General features: G+C 51.8%; 10 protein-coding genes and 2 non-coding genes across 12 annotated transcripts; 6 read left to right on the top strand and 6 right to left on the bottom strand.

The window, feature by feature from the left end:
- Positions 1-269: 269 nt before the first annotated feature.
- Positions 270-2296, bottom strand: BO82DRAFT_272941 (alpha/beta-hydrolase; the record flags this gene model as incomplete). Its single annotated transcript, XM_025631036.1, has 6 exons — positions 270-404; positions 490-550; positions 627-711; positions 894-1892; positions 1961-2122; positions 2182-2296. 6 exons carry the CDS (start codon positions 2294-2296, stop codon positions 270-272), a joined length of 1557 nt encoding a protein of 518 aa, XP_025496637.1.
- An 805-nt stretch (positions 2297-3101) lies between these two features.
- BO82DRAFT_415548 (Zn(II)2Cys6 transcription factor) lies at positions 3102-4954 on the top strand (the record flags this gene model as incomplete). The annotated part of the gene is made up of 2 exons (XM_025639963.1): positions 3102-3208; positions 3277-4954. The coding sequence occupies 2 exons, from the start codon at positions 3102-3104 to the stop codon at positions 4952-4954; spliced, it is 1785 nt and encodes a 594-aa protein (XP_025496636.1).
- A 9-nt stretch (positions 4955-4963) lies between these two features.
- Positions 4964-6596, bottom strand: BO82DRAFT_397608 (glycoside hydrolase; the record flags this gene model as incomplete). The annotated part of the gene is made up of 6 exons (XM_025638957.1): positions 4964-5447; positions 5528-5752; positions 5818-5882; positions 6059-6130; positions 6214-6292; positions 6367-6596. The coding sequence occupies 6 exons, from the start codon at positions 6594-6596 to the stop codon at positions 4964-4966; spliced, it is 1155 nt and encodes a 384-aa protein (XP_025496635.1).
- Positions 6597-6650: 54 nt separating this feature from the next.
- BO82DRAFT_397607 (uncharacterized protein) lies at positions 6651-6921 on the bottom strand (the record flags this gene model as incomplete). Its single annotated transcript, XM_025638956.1, has 2 exons — positions 6651-6738; positions 6806-6921. 2 exons carry the CDS (start codon positions 6919-6921, stop codon positions 6651-6653), a joined length of 204 nt encoding a protein of 67 aa, XP_025496634.1.
- Positions 6922-7863: 942 nt separating this feature from the next.
- On the top strand, positions 7864-9015 carry BO82DRAFT_397606 (2EXR domain-containing protein; the record flags this gene model as incomplete). The annotated part of the gene is made up of 1 exon (XM_025638955.1): positions 7864-9015. One exon carries the CDS (start codon positions 7864-7866, stop codon positions 9013-9015), a length of 1152 nt encoding a protein of 383 aa, XP_025496633.1.
- A 315-nt stretch (positions 9016-9330) lies between these two features.
- On the top strand, positions 9331-9764 carry BO82DRAFT_397605 (uncharacterized protein; the record flags this gene model as incomplete). The annotated part of the gene is made up of 2 exons (XM_025638954.1): positions 9331-9573; positions 9633-9764. The coding sequence occupies 2 exons, from the start codon at positions 9331-9333 to the stop codon at positions 9762-9764; spliced, it is 375 nt and encodes a 124-aa protein (XP_025496632.1).
- A 3935-nt stretch (positions 9765-13699) lies between these two features.
- Positions 13700-14518, bottom strand: BO82DRAFT_350150 (uncharacterized protein). The gene has a single exon (XM_025634069.1). It carries the CDS (start codon positions 14347-14349, stop codon positions 13807-13809), a length of 543 nt encoding a protein of 180 aa, XP_025496631.1. The 5' UTR covers positions 14350-14518; the 3' UTR covers positions 13700-13806.
- Positions 14519-15710: 1192 nt separating this feature from the next.
- Positions 15711-17150, top strand: BO82DRAFT_397603 (uncharacterized protein; the record flags this gene model as incomplete). Its single annotated transcript, XM_025638953.1, has 3 exons — positions 15711-15780; positions 15846-16100; positions 16852-17150. The coding sequence occupies 3 exons, from the start codon at positions 15711-15713 to the stop codon at positions 17148-17150; spliced, it is 624 nt and encodes a 207-aa protein (XP_025496630.1).
- Positions 17151-18626: 1476 nt separating this feature from the next.
- Positions 18627-20054, bottom strand: BO82DRAFT_397602 (CoA-dependent acyltransferase; the record flags this gene model as incomplete). The annotated part of the gene is made up of 4 exons (XM_025638952.1): positions 18627-18800; positions 18869-19264; positions 19332-19785; positions 19855-20054. 4 exons carry the CDS (start codon positions 20052-20054, stop codon positions 18627-18629), a joined length of 1224 nt encoding a protein of 407 aa, XP_025496629.1.
- A 492-nt stretch (positions 20055-20546) lies between these two features.
- BO82DRAFT_415541 (aspartate/glutamate racemase family protein) lies at positions 20547-21362 on the top strand (the record flags this gene model as incomplete). Its single annotated transcript, XM_025639962.1, has 2 exons — positions 20547-21217; positions 21307-21362. The coding sequence occupies exons 1-2, from the start codon at positions 20740-20742 to the stop codon at positions 21360-21362; spliced, it is 534 nt and encodes a 177-aa protein (XP_025496628.1). The 5' UTR covers positions 20547-20739.
- Positions 21363-22077: 715 nt separating this feature from the next.
- Positions 22078-22149, bottom strand: BO82DRAFT_t23. The gene has a single exon. It is a non-coding gene; the product is annotated as a tRNA-Arg (tRNA).
- Positions 22150-22524: 375 nt separating this feature from the next.
- On the top strand, positions 22525-22596 carry BO82DRAFT_t27. The gene has a single exon. It is a non-coding gene; the product is annotated as a tRNA-Arg (tRNA).
- The last annotated feature ends 349 nt before the right edge of the window (positions 22597-22945 follow it).

Genomic DNA, 22945 nt, shown 5'->3' with positions numbered 1-22945 from the left:
GATATGATTGCGCTCGACAGTTGTTTCTTGAATAGTACGAATGACCATAGCTACTAACCTAGTAGCCTATCGCGGACTCGCCCGAGTCTTTTCCTAAGGATTTTATAAGTGGGGAAAATTCCATACTCGTCGCATTTCTGACCCAGGCGTAGAAGTAAAGGAACACTAGGAGACATACTTGGGCATTCCCTGACTTAGGTGGCACTGATCAATCATTTCCCGATATTAACCGAACGTCCCCTCTCCCCCCGCCACTGCTTTGACAACCGCTAGAAAGGCGAGGAATCTATGAAAGGAGTATACTGCCGCGGGCAGGTAGTGTTCGACACTGGAACGATGCCTTGGAAGTATGCCTGAATCTTCTCAAAGTAACAGTCTGACGCCCCCTGGTCGATGACCGTATGCTAAAGCCAATGAAAACATCTCGCGAGTAAGCCTGGACTCTTGCTCGAGATGGGTGTAGGAATTCAGAATGGACGAACAACTTACACCAATAGCTTCTTGCATGAGAAGTACCGATCCGGCAAACCGAGAGGACATTTTGCGCGCCCTACGACGAGATAATGTCAGTTGGTACCATGGATAGCCAATGGCGGCCAATGGGAAGCGATTTGACCGGGACGTACGAGATTAGCGGCGTGATAGGGTCGATGGTGTTACTCGCAAAGAGGATCGGGAAGGACGTAGGCGTCTTTATTGCGCTGATATCACCTACATCACAACCTGGTTAGACTTGGATTTCAGTGCAGATGGCCACCCATTGGGTCGAAGGTGAATTCTATAGAATACTATAAAGGCAAGATAGAGAGAGAGAGAGAGAGCAAAAGAGCGTTGCATACCTTGAACTACCATGCTATCAGGCAACTGCGGTCGGAATGATCGGCATAAGATACCTTCCAGATAGATTGGGTAGATATCGCCGATGTACTTGCTCTTGGATATCGTGTACTCCGCCCAAGTCCCGAACTCTTCAATGGTAGTAAGCTTGTTTTTCCGATACGAATCGGTGCATGTAATGGCAAGACGGGCATCCGTTATCGAATTTGACTGGTCATACAAGCCCGCAAGAGCAGAAAAGTTCCCCTGCTCGGCTTGGTGTAGGATGTCCGCCATGCTGGGAAAGCTTGCGAGCGGGGTGTAAATTGTGTTGAGAAAAAGAGTCTTTAGGTCTGGATAAGTGACCATTGTTGGCAGCAAGTCTGGATTGCCAACGCGGCTCAGCGGGACTGGATGGTTCTGAAGTTGACGGATGATGCCATCCATTCTTTCCGTGATGTTGGCCGGCGTGGGACCCCAAAATGAGCACTTTGCAGGCCCTGCAGAATGGCAGAAGGTCGAGAATGTTTCCATGGCCTCGTCCATTTGATCGACATTGTCTGTCCAATAGTTGTTGTAGTATTGCTCTGCGTTTAGAACACCGTCCAGGACCATCCTTCCAACGCGGTCAGGAAACATAGAAGCGAAAGTGCTCCCGATGACCGTGCCGTAACTGAGGCTATAACACCACAATTTGGCGGCTGACGGTGATTGATCGGCCATTTGGGCCTCAGCTTCGGTAAAGGTAAGCAAATCATGTGCAACGGCGGGCGTGGTCACATAGTACGAATGGGGCGACTTGTTCTCCATGGCATTGTTGCACCAGTCTCCATAGATAGAGCTTGAATAGTACTGTTCCTCAAGCGATGTCGACGAAATATTAGTAGCGCCTGTTCTGTGTAGTCGATAGAAAGTCGATCTGGCTTCTGTGTCCTTTGAGAAACAGTCTAAATGCAAGCCACTGTTGTTCACGCCGCGAGGGTCAAAGGAGACGAAGTTGTATTGCTCTCCAAACATTTGTCCGACGATAGTCTGGTATGTGAGGAGGAGGTCAACACCAGAACCACCCGGGCCGCCTGGCGATGTGTCAGTCATGTCCAATAAAGTAAGACAATGTTGCTATGATTGACTAAATGAGTCGTACCAGGGATGAGTACAATGCTCGGAGACTTGACGGTCGCATTTTTGCCAGCCAGCTTGATGAAGGCAATCGACGTTGTACCAAGACTTCTGTTCGCATAATCCACTGGAACTTCCAGTCTTGAACAACCAAAGGCATCAAAACATGGAGTCCATGTGAGATTGGCTGATGGCTCAATCTAGATGGCTGGTTAGAACCCTGAGACCCTTGGACAATTATGGTACGGTAGAACCTCGGGCTCACGTTATCAAATCCATAGACCATGGGCCGATCATGTAAACTGTGGGCTTTCAATCCCAAGCTCATGAAAAGGATGAGCGCATTAGCAAGTATGTTCATGTTTAATCCCGAGGGTTTTTATTGATCTTTGTGTTGGCTTCATTGCAAATATCAAAACAGTTGCGATGCTTCGGAACTATTTATACTATTTATAATTCCCTAGATCGTAACATCGACTCTGACGATTTGAATAGGCAGCTGTATTCTTCCTGTCATGTTTAAACATCTCTTTCACTTTCTTTTCCGCTTGTACGAACAAGCCTATCAATCATTTTGTTCATCTCCAGCAAGTATGACCACGATTTGATTGAGATTCATGCTCTTGCCGGTAGGTTTACACTGATAGAATAATTGATTAGGCTCAGCTCAGCCTCCCTGACGACCCACCTGTACGAGCTAGCCAATCAATCACATTGCAATCTGTGCTACTAGCCCATAAAAAGTAAGGTGAGATTTATTAGATTGAGGGAATATTATACTTCTTGAACATTAGGTACATCCTATAAGTTAGTACCTAGCCTTGTCATAATGTCCCAAGTAGCCAATCATAACTTAACATGAAAGCCACCACCTAGTCACTGGACCCTAAGCTCTCTACTTAAGCAATCCTCCCTCGTTGAAAATTCCCCATTGAAGTACCTCCGCTTGTACGAACAAACCCATTAAGTGCGGTTTTCTTCCAGCTTCGGCTGTTTGTATTAGGTACCGTCCACCTTTTCTCACCCCGCCTCCCACCGCAAGGGATGTGGCGAGACGTCGCCCCGCAAGCCTTCCTTTCCAAGTCAATGCATGCGCGTGGAGGCCTCAGAATTGACCTCCGCCTGTAATAGTGCGCATTTGCATATTTTGTCTGCCTTAGAAGACCATGGTGAATGAGATGCAGAACAAGAAGCCAAGAATGAGCAATCAATCCTGGAGAAAGAAGCCTCGCAAGTTCGCTCCGAAGTCCAAACTAGGATGTAAGACGTGCAAGTATGTCTTTACCTTCACGTATTGCAACAGGGAGATCAATTAAAGACAACGAATCTGACATGCCTTAGAATAAGACGAATTAAATGCGATTTAGCTCGACCCTCGTGCGTGAAATGCTTTTCAACCGGTCGCACTTGCGATGGCTATAGTGAAATGCTCTTCACTTTCAAGATCGAGAAGACCGAGAAGGAATCAACTCATCATCACAGAGAGATCGTCGACAGAGCAGATACCTGCAACAGTTACCACCCCCGTACCGCGATCAGCATGTACGAGTCCGCGCCATGGCGCTCGAATTACCATGCTCTCAATTTGCATAATCTCGGATCTTTTATGACCTTGCCAGCGAGTGGGTCAAATGAGGGAGAGGTAATGTGCTTTTTCAGGGATGTTTCAATCAAGCATCTGAATGAATACCGCCCTTGCGAATCATGGCGAAATGCTCTCATGTTCTTCGCCCAGACAGTGCCATCAGTGCGGCATGCTGTCATCGGTCTGGCCTTGGTTCACCAGAAGTATTACCTGAATTGTCACTCGAACGATCAATTCCAGTATCAACCACATTACTTGAAAGACCGACTATCGGATCAAGCCCCTTTGCTTCACTATAACCGCGCCATCCAACTTCTGTTGAACCCGGAGAAGCGTGACAGCGCCGAAACCACAGCGATCACACTGTTGATCTGTTACCTCTTCACCTGTTTCGATCATCTGGCGGGCGACAACGTCCAAGCCGTGAAGCACCTGCGCGGAGGTGTGGCGCTCTCCCGCAGCATCATCAACAACCCTACTTCGAACCGCTATACCGATGACGATGCCCCACCCTCAGGAATTCACGCGGTTATTAACCAGGTCACACAACATATCCGCCGCCTAGACATGCAGGCCGTGATGTTCCTGGTCGACTGGACTCCCGCAGACCTACAGGAGACACTCACGATGTCCCGTCTTGCCGCCTTCGACAACAGTCCCTTCCGGTCCCTCGACCAAGCCGCCGACTACCTCCAGATCACCGTCACTCAGGTAATGCGTCTTCGCAACACCGGTAACCAAATTTCACCGACGGGTACGATGCCGCCGTTGCCTTCTTCCCTCAACCACACCGTCCGCGGGCAGCTGGAAACGTGGTTGCGTCGCTTCGAAGCCCTCCTCCTGCTGTCAGGCAGCAGCAGCCCCTCCGCATCATCAGACTCTACAACCAACCCGCTCATATCCCTCCTCCGCTTGCAACATACGATTGCATCGGTCCTTCTCGAGGGATACGGACCCGGCCGAGAAATGGACTATGATAAGTTCCTGCCCCAGTTTTGGCAATGCGTCGCACTGGCGAGCGAGGTCGCGGCGGCGCATCATCGGTATGCGGGATCGTCGTCACGCGCGACATTCACGCCTGAGATCGGATTCATCCCCGTTCTTTACATCGTCGGAGTCAAGTGCCGGCATCCGGTCGTCCGTCGTCAAGTCCTCGATATTTTGCGCCGGCAACCGATGCGGGAAGCGGCGTGGGATAGCATCTTGACTGCTCGGGTCGTGGGACGTGTCATCGAGATTGAAGAGGGTGGTGATGATGCGGCTGGGCAAGAGCCGATGGTATCAAAATGTATGGAAGAGATTCCCATATGGCAGAGGATTGAGGCATTGTCGTATACGTATATCCCGGGAGAAAGGGGGTCTGCGGCTAGGTTGGAGATTGAGTATACATTCTGCGCCCGGGAGGGAGTACACATCGAGTCACTCATATTATAATGAAGAGGGTCATTCAGTGTCAAAGGAGCTTTGCTTTGGAAGGTGCACATCTCGTCGTAGTCGTTGTTCACGCTGGTGTAGTTGGTGTAGGCCGTGCCCAGCATGTCGATCAGCACCTGCAGAGTATAGACGCCGACGCAGTCGGTGCGCAGCGAGCCGGCCTGGGCGGAGAGATGCGAAGGTCAGCGAGTACTCGCAGACCGTGAAGTCCAATTCCAGTCCGCTGGAGAGCTCATTGCCCGTCCCGTTGTTGGAATAGGTCTCGTTCAAATCCACCGCCCAGTGGGAGGTGCCGCCGAAGTTGAGCCCGTCGGTCCAGCTCTGCCGCGCGGCGTAGCTGGAGAGGCTGAGCCACGACATCCAGTTGGTCTCGTTGTAGATCAACACGTCCCCTTCGTCGTGATACTGGGTGATGCTGATGTTGCCGTACAGGTCGGGGTTTTCTGCTTGCACCAGGATCTCGTAGATCTCGTAATTGGCTAGGTATCCGGGTCTAGAGAGGTTAGGGGATCAGCTTGGCTGGCTGTTTCCTGGAAAGAAGTCAAAAAGACGAGGAGAAATCAAGAAACATACGTCTGAGTGCATTCTCCCGCGTCAGCGCCAGAGTCGGGACCGGTGAAGAGACATTCAGGCTCCGTGCAGTTTGCCTCGGCCATCTTGAAACTGCGTCCGTACATGGCTAATCCAGCAACCACTTGCTTCGCTGGCACACCTGCCTTGGTGATCATTGACAGTGCATACTCAGTCTCTGTCTTGTTGACCTGACTGCGCAGACACCCGCCGTTCGGACATCCCGGGCTTGGAAGCCGCCGTCAGCACACACGTTCCGAGCAAAATAACAAGGGGGATAGTTAGTCACTGACTCAGCATAGGTCCTGTTATAGTCCCACTGGCCGTGGAGGTCGTAGGTCATATATACGATGTAATCCTACCAAAAACAGTTAGCAAGGGGTGCTTATAGCCAGCGCGCGAAAAAAGGGGGAGGGTTGAAAGATGAATTGACCACTACGTCGGCCATTTCTTTAATTGGAAATGCCCGGAGATACCAGTATAAAGCCGGAGCGGCGATAGAAACTGATTACTCGAGGGCAGGAGGTCGCGGACAATCTTGAGGAATTCGAGGTAGTTTTGAGGCGATTCGACGGAGTCAGCAGGAACCCCAGGGATATCCTGAGCCTGTTTGGAAGACCGTCAGTGTTAAGCCTCTCGACGATGATCTGAAGCAATTGATTGCTTAAAGCTGGCGCAGTGCCACTTACTCCGGGATACTCCCAGTCAAATTCCACACCATCAAGGTTATTATCCACGATAAAGTCCACCACATTTTGGGCAAACGTCCTACCCTTCGGTGTCAGCATTTGACCTTCAGTTACAACACCCTCTCACCCAGGGGTTGAACGGGCTGCACTTACTGCTGATTGGCAGTCTGGACCCCAGTCCGAAAGATACTGTACGTGTAGCTCGTCGTGGAGAACCCCCAACCACCGAAGCTGAGAATGCGCGAGATGCCCGTCAGGTTCAGCAGGCCGTCAAACTGACCCTGATAGCCGCTGACGTCGACCGCCCAGTCGGTAGTCACATTCGCAAACGCCCAGTGAACGTGCATATAGCAGTCGCTGCCTTGGAACTTAGAGATGTCCATGTGCAGACAGGCTCGATCGGAGTTCCAGGCTTTGAAGTACCCGATGCGTCGGACCTAGCTCGGCTTGTCCTCGTTGTTGGTGATGTTCGTCCCGCAGTTTGAGATACATCCGTTCGTGCCGTTCTTTGCCGTACCGGGTGCTCTAGGAGCATAATTTATCATATTAGAAAAGAGCCCGGTCCTCATTTGTGGAGCAGCAGCACACTTACCCGGTGTCGGCAGTATCGTCGGTGCAGAGCTCGTCCGTGATTCCGCATTGGCCCCATACGTCGCAACACGCGTTCAGGGGACACGGGTTCAGGTTGGTCCAATTGCTCGCCGTCATGCTGGTGGGTTGGAGAGTGCCAGGAACCTAAGAGTGTTCGTTTATTTGAGTATTGAGGCTTGCGACCGGAATATCTGGAGATAAGGAAAGGGCATACCTGGGGTCCGCACACAGCATTGTCCATGAAAGCCGGGAAAGGAGGCGTACCCTCACTTAGACAAATATGTTGCCTGATCTGAAGACGCTGACATCCGGCCCAGCCCCACGTTTCTTTATTTTAGCTGGTGATCTTGGTTGCGTTCATCCGGTTGGCTTTGGCAATGTCGGTGCAATCGTCGCCCGAGCTGATGGTATAGGTGTAGCAGGTGCCATTGGCATAGGGCTTTGGAGAGAAGTCGAGAGGGATCCGGAGGAGCAGCAGACATACTGACCAGGTTGAAGGGCATTGCTGTTGCAGAGAGCCGTTGTTAGAGCATTGTAGCTCTCGAACTCGGCCTGTGTGATGCCGCATCGTTGCGACAGACTTCAACACCCGCCACCGGAGTCGACCTCGATGTAACTGCAGGTGTCATTGCCCAGCACTCACTCCCGTAAGGAGGGAAGAGAAGACAACCAGGGAAGAAAAGTTTTAGAAACGAATGGACATGGTTGGGATTTCTGGGATAGTAGTAGCAGTTGGTCAAGATGCATGAAGGAGAGGTAGACAACCCGTTACAACGTTTTGCTCATGCCTAGCACTCGAAAAGAGGTGTCTGTCCTGAGATTTTCATCATAGTTCGGATGCTCAAAACGAGGTGTATAAACGAGGTGTACAATAGAGTAGAGACTATACAGTAGTTCGGGTTAGTCTGCCGGGGCCCCTACTACGGAAGGCTTAGCGTGCGGACAAGGCCACAACAAGAAAGACCTCATCCACCCTGATCGGCCCTTTTCCCCTACGCAACCAACCATGAACCTAACTCCAACAAAATAATCAGAGAATACCTGGTTCCGAGAACAATCATGCTCACAACCTTCGAATCTTTTCCCCGGCTACCGGCCGAAATCCGCCTGATGATCTGGCGACTATGCCTCCCCTCCCGCATCCACGAACTCGACTACCCCTTCAACCTGATATTGTACTCACGAGACTGGGCACCCTGCGAGTTCCAAGACGGGGCGTGGATTAACGGCTTCCCCCCGCTTATCAGCGCCGTCTGCCGGGAGTCGCGCGCGGTCGTGCTCGAGAATGGCCGCTTCCCGGACGGGGAAGAAGGGCCCGGATGGTGGGCCAGCACCTCGTACGTGAGGTCGTGGCTGGATCCCGTCCGGGACCGCGTGCACCTGAATTGGACCCCGGCTTATGAGGCGGAGTTCTGCAACAACTCCGATGAGGGCTCGCCTCTGGAGCACCTCGCCTGGCGGGCGGCTCAGCTCACTTCCATTCCTCCAGAGGCCGGCTACGCGTCATTTATGGAGGACTGGCTCTACGTCTCCGATGATGCCACTCCGCCTCCGGTGCTGCGGGGCATCCTCTCGCGGTTTGCCTGCTGGCGGGTCATTGTGCGGGTGATGGTCATTCATGCGGACCGGCGGACTGGGGCTGAGTCCGGCCTGTTCGGGCTACTCGGTGATGCCCCCGTGCAGATCGTTGATGTGAGTGACCATGACCGGGTTGAGGCGTATTGGCGGCTGGCGGAGACGCAAAGGCAGCATGATCCGCACGAGCAGGATTTCGAGAGGGTCGAGGCTGAGGCTGTCGATCGGGAGGTGCAGGCGCAGGCGAAAAAGATGTTCGGGTGTGAGGCGGTCCCGTTCGTGCTGAAACCTGCCATCATGTTTCGGTGGTGCACGCAGATCCAGGGGCATTGGGGACAATTGTCGGACGGAGAGCCTGTTAAACCCCGGCGAGGGGCCGCCCTAAGAGGCCGGGGACGAGGGAGGGGGAGCGGAAGGGCGCGGAAGGGGGAGTTGGAGAGGACGTGGGGCGGAGATCGTGTGGCGGGGTTTCCCTCGATGGCCCTGAATCTGTATCTTTATGCTTTCATATCTTGTCATTGCGGCGTTCAACGAGGCGATGGGGAGGGGCGGGGTGGGGCGGAGAGGAGCTACTGCGTCTGTAGGAGCTCGCCTATGGTCATGCAACTGTGGAAATCTCTAATAGTTCTGTCGTAATCCCACCAACATGTGTACTATTTTCTTTCCCCTTCTCGGTACGTTTGAGTGGTCCTTAGATCAGGCTCTTTTCTATACAAGCTGATTGAATCAGGCGATGTCTCTTGTTTGAGTCGAAATGAAGAAGAGTGGAGAGCGGGAGATCTTAAGCTTAGAGGTTCGTGCTTCTTTACTTGTGATCGTGCTTGTGGGTGCTCGCGAGCGGTGGGAGACTTGGTCGTGGATCAATGGGAACGGCCTTCGAACCATGTAGTATGACAGCACCATCACCGTCTAATCAACCTGCAATCTTTCCCAATTGCCCCATTGTATACGATGTCCAATGTGTTGACCTATGAGAACACCGGTGATCGAATGCTTGATCTTCTTGTCGCGCAGTTGAATACGCGCTTTGCCGAGCAGAACCGAACATTCGACTTGGGCTCGTGGCTGCAATTGTTCGCTATTGAGAGTATGGCTTTCATGACCTTTCCCAGGCGGTATGGTTTTCTGGAGAAAAGAAAAGATGAAACGGGGCTTCTATATACTATCAGAACTCTCTTGAAAAAGGCATCTCCTGTGAGTTGTTTCCGCACATCCCTTATGTGGCAACGCAAACTTGGTGACTAACATGCTAGTGCTGGCACCAGATCACACAAATGCCCTGGGCGGACTTTCTGTGGAATAAGAATCCCATCGTGGCTTATCTCATGCTTACCACTGCACAGCCCATTATGGATGCGAATATGACCAGAATCCACCAACGTTAGCAGGAGGTCGAAAAGGGCGGAATGGAGGGCCAGCTGGAGACCTCCAAGGACTTCCTCTTTCAGTTCAAGGAAGTCCGCAAACGGTATGCGGATACAGTAGGCCCAGGGTAAGAGACCCAGTGCTCAGTAACTGGAAAACCTCCAATCCAGGGCCGTGACTGATTCCGATACGACGGCGGTGGCCACGAGGACACTCTGGTACAACCTACTCACACACGCAGCTCGATGACTAGTCCAGGCTGATCTCAAATCCCAAGAAGACGCTGGCAGATTGTCACAGGCACATCCTCAGTGGAGCGTTATTGACAACCTTCCTTAACCTGGATGCTTGTAAGGAAGCCTTGCGCTTGCACCCCCCCCTTCTGTCTGCCGTTCAAGCGGATCGTTCCTTCGACGGGCATGACTGTCTCGGGTCACTATCTCCCTCCCAAAACAACTGTTGGTATGAACCTATGGGTGATCAATCGGAATAGGAAGGTGTTCGGTGAGGATGTCGACACGTGATGGCCGGAACGGTGGCTGTCTGGCGATCGCAGCCATGCAGCCATGGAGAAGACTATGCTCAGCGTAAGCATTACTTCCCACGAAAGACGATATGTTGACTTAGGTATGATCCAGTTCGGCGCAGGAAGACGTGTCTGCCTGGGTAAGTATATAGCCATCTCTGAGATCGAAAAGTTGACTGCGACACTACTAGTCAAGTACCATGTAAGCTTGGGTGTTGCCGTGCATAGATGTTGATCTGACCTTGGAAGTAGATCAGAATCCAGCACCCGGAGCGTTTCATGACAGAAAACTATTTCTTCTTTCACCAGGCCGGTCTGATGGCGGAGATTGAGAAGCGGGCTTAGTCTCACTTTGTTGACAATCGGACAAATCAGGCCCCAAGCTGCATTTAAGCCCTCATCGGAATGCCGCGAAGAATCAAGTCCGACTCGTGAGTGTCTCCAGAGTGAGTGAACGAGAGTAGAGCTGTGTTAAAATCGTGCGACAAGGAAGACTAAGCGCGAGTGCGAATGAGTATAGAATAGTCAAGGGTAAGTTTTGTTCTTAATCGCGCGATACCAGGTGATACAGAGAACTTACAGGGTGATTCCGCTGCTGTCGCATGTTGTATAATACGTGCTGCCAGCCATACCCAGCCTTTCCTTTACGCCTGTGATTCGATGGCCTTTCGATTTGAGTACTGATACTTGTCACCTCTTAAAGGCTATCTATTTAGCTCCTTTCTAGGGATAATTTGTAGAGAAATTTTCTGCTTTGCGAAACCCAGCCAAGTATCAATTTGATTCAGCCACAATGGTAAAAAGAAAAGGACAACCACAGTTGTACAATTCTAGGGAGATGTCTCAGCTATCATGCCAAGACCTCTACAGTGCGAGCGAAGGTTGAATAACAGATCAACGGCACCCATATTGCCGATAAACGGCGTGGCTCACAAGGTAGGGCTGGTTCTAGACTAACCCCATGTTCAGGATGGTTGGCGGCAATCGCAAGAATGCTCACGTAGCCGGTCCCCTACGTGCACCGCAAACTGTGGCGGATTCTGCGGGGAGTTGAAACAAAGGAAGTATAATTCAGAGGCAATATCCTGACAAGGGATGTCCGTTCGGTTTTACACCTGGTATGTATTTTTCTTTGTTCTGTGTTCAGGGATCGGCTCGGAAGAAAGGATTTATTTATGCTTCCCTCCTACTTACACTCAGCAGATATGTGTAAGGAGTTGTACATTGGTATATGTGGAGTTTAATACTCATGTTTTGGTACACATATGCTGCTGCTGCTGCTGCAAGTGAACCTAATAATATGTGCCACGGGATTGTACTAATGCAGGGGCACGCCCCCAAGATCTTCTTTTGAGCTTTTTGTACACAGCCGCCCGGTCAGACTTATCTGAAGTCTTGCTTTGGCCTTTGCAATATGCATTGAAATCTATTTCAAGTAATCTTACCATCTAGGTCTAATTGATTTAATTCATACAGTACATTTCCAGTATGGGAAGATTCGTTGTACTTAACCTGAGTACGTACCGAGGGAAAGCGAAAGGGAAATGACGGTTAGTAATTCTGCATGGCTAATACAAATGCGTCGAAATTTTTGACCTCTATTAGAAGCGCATATTTGTCCTACGAATTTTGCGTAGTATTATCTCTCAGCGAGTTGTTTCACCGATCCGGCCCCTTCCGAATTCTATCAAACGCCACATTTGAACCTTAACATTCCAAGAAAAGTTTAACCTTTATCCAGAAAGAGACAAGGCAGTGCCTGGCGCTCCTTGGAATGATTCCACACGATATTATGCTTATTATGTGCTATTATATTGTTATCTTCTAAGGGTCACTGCTAGGTTCTTAAATGTAAAGCTGTATGGAATGGAAAGGTCCACCTCCCTAGTTAACCCCAATATAGATACATAGTAAACGTATTCACAATTGAATCTTACAGAAAGGTATATAACACTGGAGGCATCATTGATCCGTATCAGACCTCTGCAAATTACATTCCACCTTCTTCTTGTCATCCTCCATCAATATGAGTTACCGCCGTCTCCTCTCGGGCGAGTTTTCAGATGACAAGTCACCAGACCCAGCGAGCGGTCACCACACAAATACTCAGACAACCTTCATTGCCCATGTTCTTCTACATCCTCGCACCAAAGTCACTATTCTGCTCATGATTCTGATTCTGAGCTTGTTGAACTTGCCTATGTCAATCATACAACTGGACTCGAGGTTGTGTGCATCGAACCAAAGCACCGAGGACATAGTCCCCACGACATTCACACAAAACAAAGAGTTCCAGTCGCTTGATCGATCATTTGATCATCTGTGGGCAGAACTATCAATGAACAAGACTACGGCTGGCCTAATCTATACTGCGGAGAAAGGGAACAGGAAAGAGCAAGGAGGCATCAGCATGTGAGTCAGTGTCCAAGCCGGCAATATTGACTTACTGCTAACGCTCAACAGGTTCCATCAATTACACTGCCTAATGATGATGCGCCAAGCCCTCCAAGCTGCGAGTGAGGGCGAAGCAATAGGTAAAGATTGGCATGACGATGGTCACTGGCCGCACTGCATGGATTACTTGGTTAAGGTAGCTATATCCCACTGGTCCCCGTTCGTACTGGTTTTCCTAAATGCTAATTATATGCCCTCATAGACCATTTTATGTTTTGCTGATGGTTCAATCGAGAAACCAGTACAGGGGGAAGAAGGCATTCAGTTCATAGATGGATCCAATGTTGTTAGGCAGTGTAGACCTGCACAGCCACTGTATGACCTGTATAGAGAAAAAGCTGTATAAACTGTATGCCTTGCGATTTTCCACTGATCAGCACAGTCAAGCCAAGTTGATCTAAAAGCAAAGCTCTCGCTAGCGAGATTCGAGACTGTTTCCTCTTACGCCCCGATAAAACTTATTCCACCCCCCATTCCCAACAGAGCACAAACATTAATCAAAAAAGGAAGCTAATCAAGAGAAGGCACACTACACTCTCCTCCAATTCTGCCCACTCTATCTCCCTCCCAACAATCAAACCAGCAATTCCCCGCCCTCCGCGCCGCCACCAATCGTGGAATCCCCGGCAATTTTGGTCATCGAGGAATGCTTGTTCCTGTCAGCATCAGCGGATGGCCGTGCATGCACAAGCTGAAGGATATCCGTTCGGTGGGAGGAGGGAGCTACAAACGTGAAGATCCACTCCGCATCCACCTAGACAACCATCGTCTGAGAGGCCGGCATTTTCCCTCGGTGTCGGACACAGGTATGCACTCTGCGTATCTTGGTGCTGGTCGACTATCCTGGTTTGAGAATTGGGCATTTCAAATATGGCTAACACTATGACTATTACTAGCATTACGAGCCAACACAGTATACTATATCCGAGCTTGCCAAGTATATCTTCATATGGTATCTATTGCCCAATTTGACTGCGCGTCTTATCCACCGCCCATCAGCCAAACATTGACCCTAACTATCTACCTCAACGCCCACACTACTCCTCATAGCGCATCGACCATGCATCCATCCACCCTTCCCACTAGCAACCGCACCCACAAGCCGGACACCCTCCCCTCCCACACGCGTACGTCGCCGTCCCGCAGTCCTGCCACTTGCTGCACTTGATCCAGGCGCCCAGCCCGGCCTTTGCCGCCGTCCAGCACCACTCTCCCTTGTTCGTGTTTCCGCAGGCCTTCCAGCAATACCCGCCCGAGCAACCGTACGGCGCGTCCTTGTAGCACGACCGCTTGTCTAGGGCGTCGAGGCCGTCCGAACGCGCCTCCACGGGACTGGTGCCGGTGCTCGTGACAGTGTCCACTGTGCTGTTGTTCCAGAACGAGACATCCACCGCGTCGAGCGGCGCCAGCGATGCGCCCTTGACGTGCCGGTTCCGGCCGAGCGGGTGGTCCAGGCATTCGCGGACGTCGCTGGGGGCGACGCCCGCGGGGAGGTCGGCGGGGTCGACGGTCATGACGTCTAGATCGCCGCACTCGACGACGGGGTCGCCTTCCGTGTCGCGCGGAGTGAGGGTCAGCGCGGAGCTGAGGGCGAGCATGCTGATGATAGTGAGGGGGAGCTTCATTGTGGATGCGGTGGCTGGAGATTGTGGAAGGGTAAGTATTTTTATCGACTTGGGGGGAGAAGAAGAAGAGCAAGAGGGAGAAGAAGCACCAGAAGAAAAGGAAGATGGGCCTACCGGTTTTGTATTTGGAAAATGTGCGTTCTTGGGCAAGTGGGAGGACTGGATATGGATATCAGACTGTCTTGTAAGACGGATAGACCTACATGGATATATCCCTTGGATGGATGTGAATGGGTCTCGCCTTTTATACCTATCCTGTAAAGACAGAAGGGTCTACATCCGAGAGGCGATACTACGATCCCCAGTCCACGGGCTCTCACCTCCGGTGGACTGATCACCGTCCTTGTCCTCCCCGTCTCGATGGGCAGGATTGTGACGAGGAAGAGAAGCGCCGACGAGGTCGGTGACCGCAGGTGCAACGCATCCTCGGCCCCCCTTGACCCCTGGTTATATTGAGCCAGCACCAATCCCCCAGCCTGCTAGTCGTGGGATCCATGTAGGGTGGGACTGGCGCGATGCAGCTAGACAATGTGCGCATAGGTCCCGTAGGATGTGGATAGGCTGGAGCAGCTGCCTGTTCATTCTGGTCTTTTCCTTTGTCCTGAGCTATATCGAACCAGATCTGTTCAGTGGTATACCGGTCCTCTAAGGCCTTTTGTGCCGACATACACTGTATAAAAGGCACGGCCAGTACTCCCCAGGAGCTTTGCTCATAGGCAGGTTATCTCTCAGTCCAAGGATCTGTGGCTAGTCTTTCAAAGCGATTCTCTACCTATCTTACTACATTCTGGTTGACTCCAGATAATTCGTTAGTACGGTGGGGAAGGGTGAGAAATGCCGAGACTTGGTATTCCCTAAACCCCCATCCGGGCGTTTTTGGATCAGGTAAGCTCAAAGACAAATGGCCGGGCTCCGTTTTGTATTAGGAATTTTGGCATATTTCGAGGCCAAAGGGTTTAATACTAGGACTTCATTTGAGTAAGTATTCTTCAACAATTATTGACTTCAGATCAGCAATTGTAATTGTGGAGCAAGTTTTATAAATTCTAAGTTATTCTAACCATCGTGAAAATCACATGTTTTTGATTTTCGAATACAATCGCACTAATTTCTGACCCCCCTCAATGCTGATGGTCAATTTGGATCCTTTGGATTCTGCCGTTGCTATGGTTATTGTTACTACATATGACCATTTGATGTAATAGCGATTTGGGAAGGCTGTGCTAAATGAGAGACCTGCCACTTCAAGGGTTCATATCCCTGCACCTCCCCACTGCACTAACAGAACGACTGGAGTTGATTGTACTTTATATCGGACAGACGTCGGTGCCCGGTAGGAAGACTTTCCGCCAAGTGCTATCATGGTCACCGCCGACCAATCAACGTCCTTGTTGGCTCTTTGGTTGTCTCAGACCTTTGACAAGGCAGCGAGTCAGCCACCTCGAACTGAGACACAGGAGCAATAGCGTCCTTTTTCTCACGCTTGTTCTCAACAGGCAAGAGTCTCTTCGAGCCCTGCGTGCCTGAGCCCTGCATCACTAGAGTGTTCGACGACCGTGGCAACTTGGAAAGAGGAAACAGGCCACGAGCCTCGACACCTAGCTGTGCTGGCCTCTACGGATTCTCTGAGACTATGTATCCCCGTGGTGGCACCACGATTTGCCGTGTTAAGAACTCCTTTCGCGACCTAGTCATCTGGGATGTCAGCACCAACCCACAAGCCTCAGGGTCCCTGGACACTCAACAAACTAGTACTATCGGAAAAGAATGGATGTTTCCCCACTCCAAGATCGGGCCGGACCGTGTCTTCATAATCCTGATGTTACATCGATGGCACTCTATTCTGACCCGATGCGAATATCTCCCGTGTGTCAGCTTTCGTGGATAAGAGCGGCGACAGGCTGAGACCTCACTGAGTGCACTCCGTGACTCAAATCCTCTGGTTGAATATACCCTTGCCTGGAAGACGAGTCCCTTTGTCCATCCATCAACAAGGTTGCCTTGTGACCACATGGCAGGCAGCAAGTAAACGAAGGTACCGACCAATCGGGCTGCCTGGGGCGACTTTCGACCACGTCGCCCGTTTGCCTGACGCCGGCGGTCTTAGGGCTTACATTATGTATAAAGCAGCAGGCTCCCCACCAGCCAGAGCCAAGCGCTGAGATTCAACACCGAACGTCACCACGTTCCTACTCAGAATTGTGAGTCGTTCATCCTTGCCCGCTAGGAGCAGCCAAGATCCAGCCCGCTACTTCCCAACATATCATCATCTTCACTGCCCAGAGGATTAGGGCCTGCCACCTTCCCCTTTACACTTACCACATAGCTCTCCCGTATTTCGCTGTAAATTCAACGGTACCGAATCCCTTTCCTCACCATCTTTCTTGACCGTCTCTCTCTCTCTTTTAATCTTCATCCGTCTTCTTTCTCTTTCTCTGGGGCTAACTACACCCCTCTATAAGACCATCGCCTGATCTTCCAACGCCAACGCCAACGCCAAAGCCAAAGCCAACGCCAACATGAAACCCCTCACGTACCTCACCCTCCTCCTCGGCCTCTCCGCAACCACCGCTCTCGCTGCTCTCCGCCCCGACGCCACCCCCGAAGAGGTCGCCGCGGCGGAAGCCGAGTGTGGGTCCCTGGGCGTGATGAGGATCGACCCCGCCGAGCTACCCGAGGGCGTGACGATGGCCGACGTCCGCATGTGCGCCGACCATCCCCTCGGCGGCAGAGCGATCCCGGGTCTGGGTCCTGGGGCTTTCGCCCGATTGCGTCGGTTCTTGCCGAGTTGGGGGTTTTGAGAGGGCAGCCCTGCAATTAGGTAGTCCGGCACGAAGGCTATCTTTTGCTCACGCGCGGGCTTGGTCCTTTCGTACCCGGTCTGGCTTGCCTGCGCTGTGCTGCGGTGGAAGGGAGCAGCCGTTTAGGAGTGGAATACTTGGAGTTGCATGGGTGTCGTTTGATGTTGATTCATGGAGCGTGGTTGATTGGTACAATGTAGCTGGAGGATGATAGTCGGATATGACAGACACTGCACCGCTAATCCATAAGCATGTGAGAGAGCTGATGATTATAATCTCGTGGCACGTTGCAGCTACTCTCTTCCCACTCCTCTTTGCCGCCGGGACTTGGATCGAAGCCATACACCAATCACAATAGGACAGCAATCATCACTGCTCCTTCATGGTCTTTCTCCAATTACCCTGTCTTTAATCTCTTCATCTCTGCTTTATTCAATATATATTGACGGAGGACCTGCGGCCTCGCCCAGGCTGCCGCCACCACCCACCGCTCACCTCGGTGGCATTAGGTAATTGCTCGAGATACTGTAGCCTGGTGTAGTCAGAATTCAAGCATCTTCCACCTCTCTCGCAGGTGTTATCATATATGCGGAAAAACGGAATTTGAATTTTGTTTATAATAAACACGAAAATCCAGCTTCTTATTCTTTTCTACCCATTTATAATCAAACATTCTAATACTATTCAGCAGAGATTGCATTAAGGAGACCAGGCAAAAGGATTTTAACTGAACTGCGGCGCTGTGCCTCTCTTCCTGTGTCCCGCTATGCAGATCAGCCCTAAGCCGTGGTTCCGGGCAGCGTGCTTGCTGGGCGTTACTACAACAATATGATGTCGCTTTACCTCGTTCTTACTACGCATTCCAGTTACATGTTCATATCACCTCCAGGGTCGGTGGGTGGATAACTTTCGATCTAGAGTGAGGTGTAAAAGATCTGCAAAGGTTCGACGTACACATACCAATTCCAACCCACCGCGATCTATGCATGCCCACGCTCAATCACTGCAAGACTTTTACCCGAACTCCTGCCGTGCAGAACAAGAGATGACCCGTACCATGCGCAAGGGATGTGCTGCCGTGATGTAGATTCTCACAAGCAAGTGGTTATCCGTATGGGCTATGGTGTCTTGCTCAAGGAAACATAAAGGTACGAAGCCTTTGCTAATCAGGCACTAAGAATATAATACTGAGAATAAAACTAACTAGCACATACGACCACAGGGTGTGGAAAACAGGGCTTCCCGTCCGCTCAGCCGTACTTAAGCCACACGCCGGGAGGTTAGTAGTTGGGTGGGTGACCACCAGCGAATCCCTTCTGTTGTATGTTTTTCTTTTTTTTTAAACAAAATTCTTCTCCCAATGCTTCTACTGTGTAGTAGCAGTGATCAGCCTTCATTCAGGTGGAAAACAACTTATTCTCATTATTATTGACCGTACGCAGGTTGTACATAAAACTATGCATGCTTTGCTCCTCCTTAAAACGCGACGGCAGTGATGGCATCCCCTGGATGGTCCACAATCCACCCAACCGCCCCACAGAACCGATCTAGAATCTCCGAGACGTATGCGTCCAAGCAGGTAGAGGACCAGTATCCCGGTTCCAGCTCGATGCAGCCTGGCGACAGGACCGCGGCCAGGCACATATCGTACTGTAGATGGGAGTTAGCGTTCGCGGCACTTCAGTCGTGGTTTTAGGAAGGGGGCATGGTCCACTAACCTCGGTAGCATCATCAATCTCCAGCAAAATGAAACCAATCCCTGTGGCAGACGTGGAAGGTTCGAATTGCGGCTGCACCGTCAGCACGGTGTTGAATAGCTGCTGGTCCCCGTGGATCGCGAGCCCAGCTTGGCGAACAACCTCGGGGACCGAGTAGTGGTGGTCGTCGTTGCGCCGCTGGATGCTCATCTGGTTTGCGCGCAGCACGTCCAGGACGGTGCGTGGTGCGCCGTCGTCAACGTCGCCATCCAGCACCATTCGGCACGGAAGGATGTTGAAAAACGGGCCCACCATCTGCCAGATGTGCGGCAGGGGGATGTCACGACCCGAGACAATGCTGCCGAAGCAGACGTCCGCGGACTGGGTGTAATGCTGCAGGACCAGCGCCCACGCGAGCTGGAAGATGTTGGCGACTGTCAGGCTGTTCGCGCGCCAGAACGCATCGAGACGATCGAGGTCCTACGGATTCATAGGCTTGGGAAGTGAGCGATAAGGGAGCGAGGTGTGAGCCCGCCTCCTCAGCACTGGGTCGTCGGGGCAGCCTGCATGGGTGAGCCCCGGCCAGGGCGCCCTTCCAGTACTCAACCGTCTCCTCCTTGGGCCAGGTCTGCAGACACGCCAAGTACTCGCTATACGGGGTGGCGACGTCTGGGGGGAGCTGGCCGCGCAGGGCTAGGGCGAGGTCGTTCAGGAGGATGGGCACCGACATGGCGTCGATGAGCGCGCTGCTAGTCTCGAGCCGGAAGAGAACCTGGCCAGCGCGGTCTTGACCGACGATAAGCCGGTGAGGTGGCGAACCCTTCTCCCACGAGGTTGTTGGCAGCGCTTTGAGGACTTCGAGAGCATCCTCGCCAGGGGGGAGGAGGACGACAGTCGGCGACGCGCCCTTGAGCAGAACATGGAGGTACTGCTTCTTGCTTCAGGGACGGGGCATAATCAGCGTGCGCAGCGCGGTTTGCCGCTGAACCACGTCTCTCCAGGCGGACACGACCTGTTCTGGACCAATAATGGCTTCATCGGTGCATTCGAGAGCAAAGATCAGGTTGCCCCGATACTCCGAAGTGTAGACCTCCAGCATACCGGAATGGGCGTCGGAACAGGAGTAGATATCCTGGATGGACCCAACGGACTGCTGCCCGGCCAGACCATATACGCCTCCCCATGGTGGATTCCGCGAGGTAGCCATCCGCCAGCTCCTAACCCTAGGTATTTTTCGTCGGCGCCTACACGCGGGGGCCACCCACCCACCAGGGTTACGGATTGGATACACGCATCCTCAGATGCACACTCTGCACTCACCGACATAAGTATACGTAGTTGGTATGGTTGATTCCCGCTCCCCCTCACTTCTGCAAGGGGTGACCACAGCAGAATTATCCGGTTAATGTGCTTACTATTAGACGAAGCAAAGAGACGAGGTCGCGCGCCGTGGGGCCCCTATCCTCACTCCAGGAACCTCACTCATACATAGGATGTAGCAGTGCGGACTGTGCGTATCTCGCCTCAAGGGGCGCTGATATAAGAGACGGAGGAGCGTGCTGCGACGTACGTACAGGGTTAATTTATGATTCCAACCCCAAGTACAAGTACAACATTATAAACGACACGCCGCCCCTCCCCTCCCTTCGCCTCAACAAAGCCCAATATGACTCGCGCCGACGACCCTAACATGACCCGTGCAATAAAGATCGTCATCATCACCCCGGTGACCATGAACCTCACCTTCTACAAGCCCTAACTCGACCGCCTCTGCCGCGCCAGCGTGGACGTGACCGAAATCTCCCTGACCGTCGGCCCGGCCTCGATCAAATCGCGCATCGACGAAGCTCCTGGCCGAGAAGGCGGGCGCGCACGCGCTGGTCATCAGCTGCATGAGCGCCCTCCGCGAGGCGGTCGCGATCCCCGTCGTGGGCGTCGCGCAGGTCTCCATGGCGACGGCCGCGACCCTGGCGCACAGCTTCGGGATCGTGACCGTCCTGAGCCGCATCGCGTCGATCCTGCAGACCAACGCGGCGCACTGTGGCTACGAGCGCCAGTATGTCAGCTGCCGCGCGGTGGATATCACCGTGCTAGACGTCCACCGCCGGGTGCGCGAGGTGCAGGACGGTCTGAATCGGCTGGCGCTGGAGCTGGTGGAGCAAGAGGGCGCCGGCGCGGTCATCCTAGGCTGTGGTGCGCTGATGGGCTGCGCGGGCGAGATCCGCGGGTTTCTCGCGGAGAGAGGCATGGCTGTGCCGGTGGTTGACCCCTTGCCCACCACCGTCGCCTTTGCCATCACCTTGGTCGAGCAGGGGCTGAGCCATAGCAGCGTCAGCTACCCGCCGTGTCAGGTCAAATCGTACAAAGGGTGTGAGTTGGGAGGGGATCAGTGACAGCGCTGGAGAGGGTCGAGATCAACCTTGGTAATGCAATGGCATACTTTCTGATTTATCTCCAAGGTGCCTTGTTGGCGTATGCCCCCCTGAAGATTATTTGTGATTGCGATGGCCGATGATAGGATACAGTATATACTGACCCTGACCATGCCCAAAGCATCAGGAGCACAACCATCAGCACCAGGAAAAGAGAAGACCACGTCGGAAATAGCCTGACGAAAGGAAGACTCCAGGATATCTTCTCACCTTCAGTCGGCCGAGCAACCACCGGGATCAAAGCCATTGTTGGACTTCTGCAGAGATGGAGAAACCTACGCCCGTAAACCGCGCTGGTGGATTTCCAAAACTGCTTCAGTCTTTTTTGGAGGTATCAAAGTATTTGTCTCGAAGGCAGAGTGGGACAGTCCGCGGCTTTTGCTGGCGTGTTTCGAAACAGCTTGACAGATCGCGCCGGAGCCGGCCTTCTGATGACGCTTACAGTGAACGGACCACCCCTAGAGTTTCTGGAATCCTTAGATCGCACTTGGTGTAAATCAGTGTTGAGCTGACACATCTTGGTTTTCAGTTGCGCAAATGTGACTTCCTTCTAGCTCGGGTGTCTACGTTTACTGTAGTAATCCGGGTGGATAAACAGGGATAGCTTGCCTTGGCATGTAATGGAAAGACTACTGCAAGGATCATAGATCTGCTGGTTGTACTGATAATCGCGGAGCCACGGAGTACTCTTTCTGAAAATCTGCTTGCGATACGTTAACTGGGCGGGAATTTGGGTGTAAGGCACTCGGTCAAAAGAGTGCCGAAGAAAAAAAAAAAAAAAAAAAAAAAGCATGTCATCGACCTACATGGGGATCGAACCCACAACCTTCGGATTAGGAGTCCGACGCTCTACCATTGAGCCAATAGGCCCGAAATCTATCAATTCCACAATATAACGAGCTCCAGAGGAAAAAGATCAAACTAGCATGCTAGCTAACCAAGAAATTCACTTATTGAATAAAAGCCAAATTATAGAAACCATGGCTTGGATCACTAGGTATAGGTATAACAGCATATTGATAGATTGGGCTTTCTCAGCAAGATATTTTGTCTCACAAGTGGTTTTTTTTTTTTTTTTTTTTTTTCCTAAGCAAGTTGCAAATCAATTCACTGAGTTGTAATTTAACTGGCTGGGAAGGATAGTGTTTCGCCAACAACTTACAGCAGTGAATGCTTTGCTAACATTCACTGAAGAGGTTCAGTCATCGTCACGGGACCTTCTGACATGCAAGTTTGTCTAACTGTGGTCCATTGGCTCAATGGTAGAGTGTCGGACTCCTAATCCGAAGGTTGTGGGTTCGAGTCCCATGTGGATCGGTTGAACGCAGTCCGTGGTACTTTAGTCGCTTTGGTGAATTACCACAGACGCGACCGCCAATTTCTTTTTTTTTTTTTTTTTTCCCTTCACTTAGTCCCTGGTCATGGCAAATATCATGCACAGAATATGCACATTTAAAACTTCTCGTCTTTTGTTACGAAAGAGGGGGAGAGGAAACAAAATAAAACAAGGCGCCCAGGTCAATTGATCTTAATCTTATTGTTCGCTTCCCATGAGCGGGAACAGTAAGTGACGGTCGAGTATCCCAGTAAATAAACATAAGCTTGGAGGGAGTCCTAGCGCGCCCTGACAGCTAGCCTTGCCGGCCGGCTTCAAGAATTTATACCC

Source organism: Aspergillus uvarum (genome assembly GCF_003184745.1).
Source record: "Aspergillus uvarum CBS 121591 unplaced genomic scaffold BO82scaffold_3, whole genome shotgun sequence".
In the NCBI taxonomy this organism is placed as follows: domain Eukaryota; kingdom Fungi; phylum Ascomycota; class Eurotiomycetes; order Eurotiales; family Aspergillaceae; genus Aspergillus; species Aspergillus uvarum.
Note: the sequence above shows the minus strand (reverse complement) of the source record. Positions and strands in the feature narration are given on the sequence as shown.